The following is a 12,893-nucleotide window of genomic DNA, read 5'->3' as shown; positions in this document are numbered from 1 at the left end:
AAAAATAATTATAAAATTTCAAACAAAAACAAACAGAAGCGAATTACAGACAAACACATTGGCAACAAATAACAAAGAAAGAGCTATACATGAATTGGTAAGCGTATCAAAGCTGGCATAAAAAACCTATTTGGCAGGGCACATGACTCACCAGCTGTGCAACTCTTCTCTCAGCTTGAAGCCGTGATGGCAAAGGATCCTGGGTGAGCAGCCTAAAATATATGGAGTGTCAGCATTGACAGAGAATAGCTCCGTTAGGACAATAGATACTGGATTGTGAAAAAATCATTCCAACAAAGCACAGCAGATATCTATTAATTCTGAAAAAAAATTTGTTTAGACAAATGTTATGGCAGCTACAAGCAAAAAAGGTACAAAAGCCAAGTGACCTTAACCAGCCAAAGTGATACGCTAATAACACCGTATCATGAATCACCTACATTCAAAATCCCACTTTGTCATTGTTCGTGATTTCGGCGAAACTTCACGCGTATATGCTCGGTGCCTTCCACCAGGTCGTCAACAAAGATTTGGTTTCAAAACTCCAACTGGTTCCTGAGAACCTGCCTCTTAAAGACCCACCTGCAGGCTATCTGATTGACAATAACATCAATCCCTGTCAACGTTCGGCTTACTACCACTTCAGGACATATTATCAGACATGGAATAATTTGCTTCAATAATATTGCTTTGATTGTGAGACCTTTCCAGACTTTATAAACACAAAATTACCGGTGTCTCGAATAAGATGTTGGTGCATTCATATCAATATACACAAATGCCTAAAGATGAATCTACATGCACTTATGCTGAAGCGATGCTACATAATGCTTACGTGGAAGAGTGAAGGGCAATCTCAGGGCGGCGCTTGCAGGTGATCTCTCGGCTGTACTTTATAAAATCAGCAATAACCGTTGTGAGCAATTCTTCCAGTGACAGCATCTTGAATACCACGAGTGTTGACCTCACAACCATTCCTATGCAAGTAAAAGGTCAAGGTAAAGGTCAAGGTCACCACCAAACCTAGCTTCCAAGTAGTTGGATTACAAGAGTGAACCACCACTCCCAGAAAGGTACACAGGAACACATCCTTGAGAACGAGACGATTCAACGAAAGACAACTACCAAAATGTGCTTACTAACATATGAAGAGCGTGTACAAAGCATGACTAGCCTGCATTTCAAAAGCTTTCAGAGTACATTTAAAAACCGAGGCATAGCGAGGTGGAGAGAGATAAAAGTCAAATGTAAGGGACAGGTGGGCTAAGGCGAGTCACAAGTGATACTATAATCCTCTGAAGATGCATCAGCAAAGGAGACACTACATACTGCTTGCTATACCATAGCATTTCTTTAGTCTATGTAAAGTTAGCTCTGAGAGAGGTCTTAGGCAGGAACACATTTGAAACCGGATCATGTGGCAATAATTCACTTCTACATTTCATGATGGGGTGATATGCATTTGATATGCTACAATAAAATGCAAAAACCTCTCTGCTTACTAATCATCATTCTAAGCCCATCATTTACATTTCTCTAGTTCGACATCTATGGCTTCCCAACTTGTGTAGCTCTAGTACACATGAAATCCTATTAACATTATCCATAGAAAGCTAAAAACAGTGATTATGAGTTAGCCTTTCGCCTGTGTTTTTAGTCTAAAAACATGAATTTTTAGTCTCAAAGAAATTTTAACTAATAAATTTAGTAACTATGCAAGTTCTACACTCATAGAAAGGACCACCTTTTATGATCAAAGGCCATGCTTTCTACCAACGGTGTCAATTTTTACTTACAAGAAGAGGAGGCGGGACATGGAAGTCAATAAAAACACAAATACAGATGGCTTGGTTGATGGAAGTGAGGTAAAGGGAAAGCGACTGCGAGGAATAGGTGGTGAGTGAGAGAAGAGACAGCGTTGAAAAAGGTAATCGAGACAGCAAACAGCCTAGCGCTAAATACGTTGTCTAGGTGCTGACTCTTGTAGTCTTTTGTTATTATTTTAATTATATCTATTATATAAATATAATATGTATATATATAATATATATCTATAAATATTATACTTATATAATATTATATCTGTACAAAAAGTTTTTGCACAAAAAATGTACTTGTAATCAACACATACAACCTCAGCCATTCTAACTTTTAAATGAAGGTGTTTGTTTACTTCTGTGTACTGCGGTATTTCTGTTTACTCTGTTTATTTCTGTGTAATTCATACTGTACCAGCTACAGTGCCCACTACGGCTCAATACTGATTGCAATAGTCTTGCTGTCCATGCAAGTTTAAGCATTTTTCTTCTGACCAAAAATTCTAGCATGATGCTAGCTGAAATGCTTGGTGTGAAGCAGTGAAAGATTCGCAGGTGTAATGAGCATGTGTGCGCGTATGGACATTTTATGTAATTATACATTATAAGTGTATATCTATTTAATACATAATAATATTTAATATTTATTTAATACATATAATATATATTATAATATTATTATATATATTTTATATATAATATATATATTTTATATAAAACGAGCTACAATATTTCTTTGTATGGTTTACAATAAGAATTTGACGTACAACTTTAAAATCTGAGCAAACCACAGCCATCTGGTGCTGACACAATCATCTGTATAACTATAAAGATAAAGCCTTGACATTAGACTAGTGAGAAGGATCACTGATAACTATTGTACGAATATTAGAATCTCACCAACAACACTGGTCTTGTTAAGCACAGAAAACTCAGTCAGCTCAGAGCCGAGTGTGTCGCCAATCGGCAAATTGAGTCGCTCAAAGAACTGATAGTAAGCGCATGGCTTCCCTTCCGCTAGTTCACAAATTGCGGTCTCAACTTTTGTGTGAAGAACCTCGGGTACAGAATTATTCATAGTCCTGAATAGCTGGTTGATACTCATGTCTGGTACCTAGCGTAGTTGAAATGACATATTTTCTTTTATAATACTCCCATTGCATTACAAACATTGGGCATCATAATAAGTAGATACAAACAATCACTAAATTTCATAGCGATCGTTAGTAGTCCAATAGAACGATTACACAATTTGATGGTGACAACCCTACATTACAGCAGTTATACGTTGCCATAAAATATCAAATAAATAAAACAAATTAATGTGGACAAATAATTAGTCTTTTGATTGTGACTACAGAAGTTAGAGCGTAACACGAAATTCTTGTTTAAAACACTTTTCCCTTTTCAGATGACTAAACAGATTTGTATCTGTAAAACGTAACATTAAACACAATATTCACAATAATGTAATAATATATACCGTGTTTACAACAATGTAATAGTATACACCATGTTCACAATAATGTAATAGTATACACCATGTTTACAACAATGTAATAGTATACACCATGTTTACAACAATGTAACAGTATACACCATGTTTACAACAATGTAATAGTACACACCATGTTTACAACAATGTAATAGTACACACCATGTTTACAACAATGTAATAGTACACACCATGCTTACAGCAATGTAATAGTACACACCATGTTTACAACAATGTAATAGTGTACACCATGTTTACAACAATGTAATAGTATACACCATGTTTACAACAATGTAATAGTATACACCATGTTTACAACAAAGTAATAGTATACACCACGTTTACAACAATGTAATAGTACACACCATGTTTACAACAACGTAATAGTAAACACAATATTCACAACAATGTAATAGTACACACCATGTTTACCACAATGTAATAGTATACACCATGTTTACAACAATGTAATAGTACACACCATGTTTACAACTATGTAATAGTACACACCATGTTTACAACAATGTAATAGTATACACCATGTTTACAACAATGTGATAGTATACACCATGTTTACAACAATGGAATAGTATACACCATGTTTACAACAATGTAATTGTACACACCATGCTTACAACAATGTAATAGTATACACCATGTTTACAACAATTTAATAGTATACACCATGTTTACAACAATGTAATAGTATACACCATGTTTACAACAATGTAATAGTATACACCATGTTTACAACAATGTAATAGTATACACCGTGTTTACAACAATTTAATAGTACACACCATGTTTACAACTATGTAATAGTACACACCATGTTTACAACAAAGTAATAGTATACACCATGTTTACAACAATGTAATAGTATACACCATGTTTACAACAATGTGATAGTATACACCATGTTTACAACAATGGAATAGTATACACCATGTTTACAACAATGTAATTGTACACACCATGCTTACAACAATGTAATAGTACACACCATGTTTACAACAATGTAATAGTATACACCATGTTTACAACAATGTAATAGTATACACCATGTTTACAGCAATGGAATAGTATACACCATTTACAACAATGTAATAGTATACACCATGTTTACAACAATTTAATAGTATACACCATGTTTACAACAATGTAATAGTATACACCATGTTTACAACAATGTAATAGTATACACCATGTTTACAACAATTTAATAGTATACACCATGTTTACAACAATGTAATAGTATACACCATGTTTACAACAATGTAATAGTATACACCATGTTTACAACAATGTAATAGTATACACCGTGTTTACAACAATTTAATAGTACACACCATGTTTACAACTATGTAATAGTACACACCATGTTTACAACAAAGTAATAGTATACACCATGTTTACAACAATGTAATAGTATACACCATGTTTACAACAATGTGATAGTATACACCATGTTTACAACAATGGAATAGTATACACCATGTTTACAACAATGTAATTGTACACACCATGCTTACAACAATGTAATAGTACACACCATGTTTACAACAATGTAATAGTATACACCATGTTTACAACAATGTAATAGTATACACCATGTTTACAGCAATGGAATAGTATACACCATTTACAACAATGTAATAGTATACACCATGTTTACAACAATTTAATAGTATACACCATGTTTACAACAATGTAATAGTATACACCATGTTTACAACAATGTAATAGTATACACCATGTTTACAACAATGTAATACAATTACGACTAATGCACGCTAAAGTCAATGTTCTGAACAACATGAATTGGTTTGGCACGTATTTATTTAAGATCACACAGAGCACCAAAAGCAGTAGCCAATAACAGCAGATCACCAAAAGCAGTAGCCAATAACAGCAGAGCAAACAAAAGACAGTAGCCAATAGCACCAGATAAAATTTCAGCGTACCTTCAGCAGCTCTATAAATAACAGCATGGTCGCCTGTCGCTGTCGGTCGGAATAGACTTGTTCGATGGTCGGGTCAATTGCAAACATCTCTTCTTCCTTTTTTTTCTCCTCCTGAAACATTAGCATAGATGTAGCAGAAGAGAGCTAGAAAGTTGAGAGTTACTATAGAGTGAACATATCAGAATAGAGTCATGCGTTTGGGTAATCAATATGAACAAGTGTTAGGCTATAGTCATTGAAGAAGAATTTAGCTATGTCAAGGATGATAAGCAAAATCTGAAAGCATCAACGATCTTTCAACTTTAATCTTTTGCTCTTACTGAAAGACACTTTATAATATACCAATCTTAATATCCTACCAATCAATACAGTAAATGTTGAACACTGAAACGTAAACCGGAAAAAAAAATTCTGATATTTCATAGTTTGACTAGACATTTGCCAGCATTTTTCGAAATAATTTTTTGGCCACTCCTTTGTAGCCTGCCATAACTCAAGGTTAGACCCACAACCAAGCCTTTTGTAGCCTGCCATAACTCAAGGTTAGACCCACAAGCAAGCCCATTGTAGCATGCCATAACTTGAGGTTAAACCCACAAGCAAGCCCTTTGTAGCCTGCCATAACTCAAGGTTAGACCCACAAGCAAGCCCATTGTAGCATGCCATAACTTGAGGTTAGACCCACAAGCAAGCCCATTGTAGCCTGCCATAACTCAAGGTTAAACCCACAAGCAAGCCCATTGTAGCCTGCCATAACTCAAGGTTAAACCCACAAGCAAGCCCATTGTAGCCTGCCATAACTCAAGGTTAAACCCACAAGCAAGCCCATTGTAGCCTGCCATAACTCAAGGTTAGACCCACAAGCAAGCCCTTTGTAGCCTGCCATAACTCAAGGTTAAACCCACAAGCAAGCCCATTGTAGCCTGCCATAACTCAAGGTTAGACCCACAAGCAAGCCCTTTGTAGCCTGCCATAACTCAAGGTTAGACCCACAAGCAAGCCCATTATAGCCTGCCATAACTCAAGGTTAAACCCACAAGCAAGCCCTTTGTAGCCTGCCATAACTCAAGGTTAGACCCACAAGCAAGCCCATTGTAGCCTGCCATAACTTGAGGTTAAACCCACAAGCAAGCCTCCATTATAGCCAGAAATAATCAACCATTAAGAACGTTAAATGTCGTAAAAGTTAATATACCGTATTCATCACCAATTAGACAGCAAGTGGATATTTCTACTACATACCAAATAGAGCCTGATAAGAATGAGCACACAAATCCTATAGGGTGTCACTGTGTCCTGCAAGGCAGGAGTAGATGGATTCAACTCAGATTTAGATCGCTGGTTAACAGAGGCCGCTTGACGAATATCAGCAGCCAAGGACATGCTGATTGCAATCTAAAAGCATAAATGAAGCAAAATAATAATAGAGAATAATAATAGTAGTAATAGTAATATTGAATCATAATAGTGAATAATAATAGTGAATAATAATAGCGAATAATAATAGCGAATAATAATAGCGAATAATAATAGCGAATAATAATAGCGAATAATAATAGTGAATAATAATAGTAATAATAATAGCGAATAATAATAGTAATAATAATAGCGAATAATAATAGTGAATAATAATAGTAATAATAATAGTAATAATAATAGTAATAATAATAGTAATAATAATAGTAATAATAATAGCGAATAATAATAGTAATAATAATAGTGAATAATAATAGCGAATAATAATAGTGAATAATAATAGCGAATAATAATAGCGAATAATAATAGTGAATAATAATAGCGAATAATAATAGTGAATAATAATAGTAATAATAATAGTGAATAATAATAGTGAATAATAATAGTGAAAAATAATAGTGAATAATAATAGCAATAATAACAGTGAATAATAATAGTGAATAAAAATAGTAAATAATAATAGTAATAATGATAGTGAATAATAATACTGAATAATAATAGAGAATAATAACAAATGTTAAGCATCAGACTGAAACTATAGGGGTTATAGAGTTTTATAGGAAGGCATGTAAGTGATAGAAGTGCACAATTATTAAAATTTATGTAGCTCAGTGGTTGTTAACCTTGTTGGACAAACTAAATCCCACCAGTTTTATATGCGCTTTCACCGAACTCTTCTTTAATAATCATAAAATACTATTTTTTTCAATTCAAGACATATGTCTGCATTTTACTAGTGCACAAAATGAGCTGTGCATTAACATCACTTTGCTAAAGAACAATTACATGAATAAATTTTCATAAAGACATGTCCTTGCAAATCAGTGTGAGCTCTGTTGTTGCCTTTGAAAGACTACTTGTGTTTCTTGACCTCCTTCGAAGCTCTGAGACTGAAACACTAAACCCCTACTGTAACAGCTTGATAGGACCCAGGTTATGAACCACTGATGTAGCGAAAAACTTGACTGCACATTCACTTTATGCAACTCAAAAACATCAGAGAAAAGGTATGATTCAGATGGATGAAACAGTGAAACTGGATGTGACTAGCTTCTCGTGAAGACTCAAACAACGGTCCTTATTGACATGTTTGCAAGCTGACAGCAGTAACAATAAAAACCAAACTAGATTGAACTTCATTTGCATGAAATCCTCATTAATTTTACCATTATAATATAACAACAATTCAATAATACATGTCCAATTAGTAAATGAAATATAGAATAGAACAGCATCTGAAGCAATTGACAGGTTTGATATGTTTAAAAGATAATGTGGAGTATATTTATTTTATTAGTATTATTTTATTATTATACAATTATTATTTATTTTGTAATAACATCCAAGTCAATAATTAAAGAGATGTTAAAAAATAGAAACTGCTTAGAAAATATTTACAGCGATTTTACCTGGCATCAAAAACTTTCTAAAACATGGAGATACGATCTTGAGTCTAGCATGATGTCAATATTAATGTATTTATGCTTTGGTGATGCTGAATAATTTATAGTCATGTAGATGGTTTTAAAATTCAAAAATGACATGTGAGTTGAAAGCCCAGAAGGAATGGTTTTCGTAGTTCCTGCATATTCCGAATGATTTTATTAAAACACCGTATTGGGAAATGAGCATAATCCAAAGTAGTCAAATCCCAGAGAACAGCAGGAGAAATGCAGTTGTTGATGACCTAGTCATTGGTTCTATCTAGCCAATCTAGACTAGTTTAATTACCTTCTTATTTAGCCATCTACATGTTTAGTTGCAATAAAAAAGCTGACGCTTGCAAAACCATCACGATGATATCAACTTAGAGAGGAGAATAATCTATTCAGCAAACTTGAAAAACTGTGCATAGCCGTTGTCTGAATTTCTGTAAGTATGAATGATATGATACACTGCTATTGAGAGGCTCAAAGCAGCTAACTGAGTTAATTTCCTATGTGATTTAAATAGGCCCAACTCACAATGTAATTATAGAGCAATGGATTTTCATAACCAAATAAGGGAAATGTACAAATTGGGTAGATTATTTTTTGGTAAGATTCTAAAATATTTAGCCGACAGTCCCCTAGTTAACTCCTTTGCCATCATAATCAAATGTCAATATATCATTATTTTGTGAAACTAAAACGATAATTTATAATTAAACTTGCAGTGATGTTAAAGCAAGGAAAGGCAGTATTCAACTTGAAAAAATTTCAAGAAAAAAACGCAAAGCAGCCAATAGAATCATGTTTTTAGCAGTAATTAACAAATAGGTTACCTAATGTGTTTGTTTATGTCATCAACTTAAAACAAAAGGCTGGTTGTTTGATTTCAAACTAAAATATAGAGTTGGCACACAGTCATGCCATTATAGCAGCAATTACGAACTAAATATCCAGATTAGGTTGTAAAGCTATACTAATTTAATTAATTATACCGTATTTTTGTTTGAAGTCACTTATTACATAATAGTGTTGAAAAACTATTCGCATCCAAAAGTGGCAATAAGAACTAATAAAAAGTGTGTATTTATTGCCTAAAATAATGAACGAAAGGGTGCGTAAACCAGTTGAATAAATTTAACATACGTATATTAAATAAACACAGTGAGATATCTTAAATAAACATGATATTTCAAAACAATAATAAGAGACAATTCATGCTAAACGGAAAATTACCCTAGTAAACGAGCCTTGTATTTAGCGGTACCTTAGCTAAGACAGCGATATATTTGCGTCGCTGTGGTAAAAGTTTTAGCCTGCGTGTTTTCTTACCAATCATCCAATTAAATGCTGTAAGTTACCTATTTAATACGCCTAGTTACTAACCAAATATTGTTTAAGGAATTATCCTCTCTTGAAAACAGACCAGTTATTTTGCTGTACATTTCAAATGACAGTGACATGTCTCTGCAGTTGAAGATAAAGAGCAGCGAATACAATATTACAAAGCAAGTAAGTAAGTATGACTTCCTGAATATTTTCTGTGTTTTGACAAGTGTATAAACTATAGTACATGTGTTGCTCAAACTGAGTTGATGATGCCGTTATGCCAAGCTTTATCCCCTAGCTATCCCCTAGCTATGTAATGAAAAGTTTGCAAATACCTTTCTGTTTGTATGTTCAAAAGTAAATAAGTCTGTGTAACATTTTCTACTTCAGAGCAGAGATAGTTTTCATAAACATTTAATCGTGCTAAAGATTGCGCATGTTTTACAAGGTGTTTGTCATATAGCAGTGTTGCAAAATCGAGTTAATATTTTCAAAGTCATATTTTGGCAAAGCCACAGTTTATAAAGCCATATACCTTTACTAAGCTATGTTAAGTTATGGTAACAGAAGCATTGTTGCGCTAAGAACTGCCAGCCCAAGCTAGCTAATGTAGGTTGTTGGTAAAGTGGAAACTTACTTCATTTGAAGGCGCATATAAGATGTATGCTGTGGTCTATCAGCAGTTGTTTATAACAGACTAGAGTAGCAGCAGCAGCAGCAGCATTCTACTCATAGAAAAGCCAAACATCAAAAGGAAACTAAGCTTTTTAAAACCCATGAGATGAATTTTTTTCCAAAACCTTTTACCAAAGTGATTTGAGTTAAACTTAATATTTACCTACCTACCTCTATAATAATAAATATGATAAACTGAAAAATTTTCTTCACTGTTGTTTACATCAGCCAGCGATGCAAAATTATAAGGTAACTGATGGCAGCATGATTACGTCAAATAAACAATCTGCTTTACAGCACTCTTGTTTTATGTAAGTGATAACATTACTTTTAGATTGGTTTTTGTCATGGCTGCACTTTACTTCAAAAGTTTGCTTTTTGATTGCTACGACTTTACAGAAGTTCAAAATTAAAAAGTTTTTACTGAACCTCCTTATAATGCATCTGTTTTTGTCCCAGCTTTAACTGGCAACATTGTGAATGCGCATGGAAGTAGAAGTGCAACTCTAAAAAGTAGTAGTTGTCTCTCCATGTAAAAAGTATAGATAACCCATCTATTTAGAAAGAGGCATTTTTTGCATCACTTCTCACAATGCCTCAAAAGTATAAAAAATCTCTTCGCAATGTAAACAATATCAAAGTTAGTAAAAAGGGTGTATAGCTGATTTAGTGCACAAATCTAATGAACAAGAACAGAAAGTAAAATTTTTAAAACAAGCAAGGACCTATTTGCTGTCCACATGTATTATTCTATAATTATGATTTAAAATGTGAGATTATTTCTGTCGCAAGTTTTGCACAAAACTGGCCTCAGCTCACACTCCGCTAAAGAAATATTTAACGGTGAGATTACCCAATGCATGTACTTACCAATTTATATTGGACAGAGATGGCTCTCTGAAGACATACCAATACATTAAGGAAAGTTTACATAGTTCATTTAACACACCAAAAGAGCTATTATGACTCATATCTAATATAATTCCTCAGGAAATAACCTGCTCCTTGCAAGGTTATCAGTCGTGAAGCAAATGGTTATTTCCCAAGACTTGTCGACTGCCAAAGAAAATACTAAAAGTACCCTACAAAAGTTATTTATAAGTAAATCTAAATAAATAAATAAATATCACAAAATAAATAATCTGAATTTTTTTTTAAATATTTATTCTTAGAAATTTTAAAAACAATAAATAGGTAAAGGTGGAGTAGTTTTGAAAAAAATGTACTATAGATCTGGTGGTCTGATATATTTAATATCACCTGACCAGCTATTTAGAAACATGATGAATATACATGCAATATAACATATATACAATTGATAGTGTCTATGCTCACTGGACACTGACACCTGAGTTTTCACCAATATCAACTGAGCATGTCTGCTGGATCATGAAAGTGTGCATCATCATGTATTTCATTGTAAGATATACGAACCATTCAAGAAAAGAATGTTATTGATATTTCATTAAAAACATAAGCTTAAAGAAAATTGAGCTATTTTGCCAAGGATGCTCTACATTACAACTTCAGTAAAATACTGACTAAATGTTTAGGGTGTTGCCATGGAAACAACGCAGGAATACCGTGGCAACCACCCAAAAAAAAAGAGGTTTTAACCAGTGCATGTACATGTACAGTGGAGATCGCAATTATGGGACCACTTAAAATGAACCAATTTCTCGCAGTCAATTCATATATTGTTCCGTCGGTATTATGCGAATTATGACAACATGCACATCAATGGAAAGCTCAGCAGGTACCGGATAAGAATATTATGTAAAACAAACTGGTATTTACTTTATTAGTATGATTTTGGTACAATATGCCATTTTCGCTTGAAGTGGTGCAAAAATCCAAAACAAAAATTTTTTAATTTGTGGGAAACGCAACCTATATTGACATAATTCTAGAACATAGTTCTATAAAAGTTAACTGGGGGTGCTTTGAAGTTCCTTTAGAGTATTTCTAGCATCCTAGTAATTGGCATGATGCCATAAGCCTAGACTGACCTGATAGGATATAATGGGTGCCCATTAAACCGATTTTATTACTAGAGTGCACCTTTGGTGGTAGACAGATCTTCTAGAAAATTTGCTTTTCAAATATGCTTAATATTATACATATTCGGAAAGCAAATTGCATTTGAAATACACATGTATGGTCTGAGATTATAGGGGAAGAGAGTTTATGTGATAAATAAAAAAGCTTATTATGAAATTACCAGGGATTCCATTATTAGGATCACCACTGTATATGGGCAATAACTGTCCCGTCTTGGAAGGTAAATTAATAGCATAGGTAAACTAATGGCGCAAGTAATGGCGCGGTTAAACTAAAGGTGCAGGTAAACTAGTGACACAAGTAAACTAATTCCACAGGTAAACTAATGGCGTAGGTAAACTAATAGCGCGAGTGAACTAATGGCACAGGTAGACCATTGGCGCAGGTAGACCATTGGCGCAGGTAAACTAAAGGCGCAGGTAAACTAATGACGCAAGTGAACTAATGGTGCGGGTAGACCATTGGCGCAGGTAAACCAAAGGCGCAGGTAAACTAATGACGCAAGTGAACTAATGGTGTGGGTAAACTAATGGAGGAGGTAAACTAATGGCACGGTTAAACTAATGGCGCGGTTAAACTAATGGCGCGGTTAAACTAATGGCGCAGGTGAACTAATGGCGCAGGTAAACTAATAGCATAGGTAAACTAA

General features: G+C 33.9%; 1 protein-coding gene across 1 annotated transcript in view; it reads right to left on the bottom strand.

Annotated features, from left to right (window-relative positions):
• LOC137408363 (anaphase-promoting complex subunit 5-like) overlaps positions 1-9,371 on the bottom strand; it is a 33,185-nt gene extending 23,814 nt beyond the window's left edge. Inside the window, exons 1-6 of the mRNA XM_068094865.1 lie at positions 9,326-9,371; positions 6,519-6,671; positions 5,277-5,387; positions 2,718-2,931; positions 836-977; positions 152-212 (exon numbers count right to left, since the gene is read on the bottom strand). Of these exons, the coding sequence (XP_067950966.1) occupies positions 152-212; positions 836-977; positions 2,718-2,931; positions 5,277-5,387; positions 6,519-6,659 (669 nt within the window). The 5' untranslated portion in view covers positions 6,660-6,671; positions 9,326-9,371. The remainder of the gene's footprint in view (positions 1-151; positions 213-835; positions 978-2,717; positions 2,932-5,276; positions 5,388-6,518; positions 6,672-9,325) is intronic.
• Between the last annotated feature and the right edge of the window lie 3,522 nt (positions 9,372-12,893).

Source organism: Watersipora subatra, chromosome 1 (assembly GCF_963576615.1).
Source record: "Watersipora subatra chromosome 1, tzWatSuba1.1, whole genome shotgun sequence".
Classification (NCBI taxonomy): Eukaryota; Metazoa; Bryozoa; class Gymnolaemata; order Cheilostomatida; family Watersiporidae; genus Watersipora; species Watersipora subatra.
The sequence above is the reverse complement of the archived record's forward strand: the minus strand, read 5'-3'. Positions and strand labels throughout refer to the sequence as shown.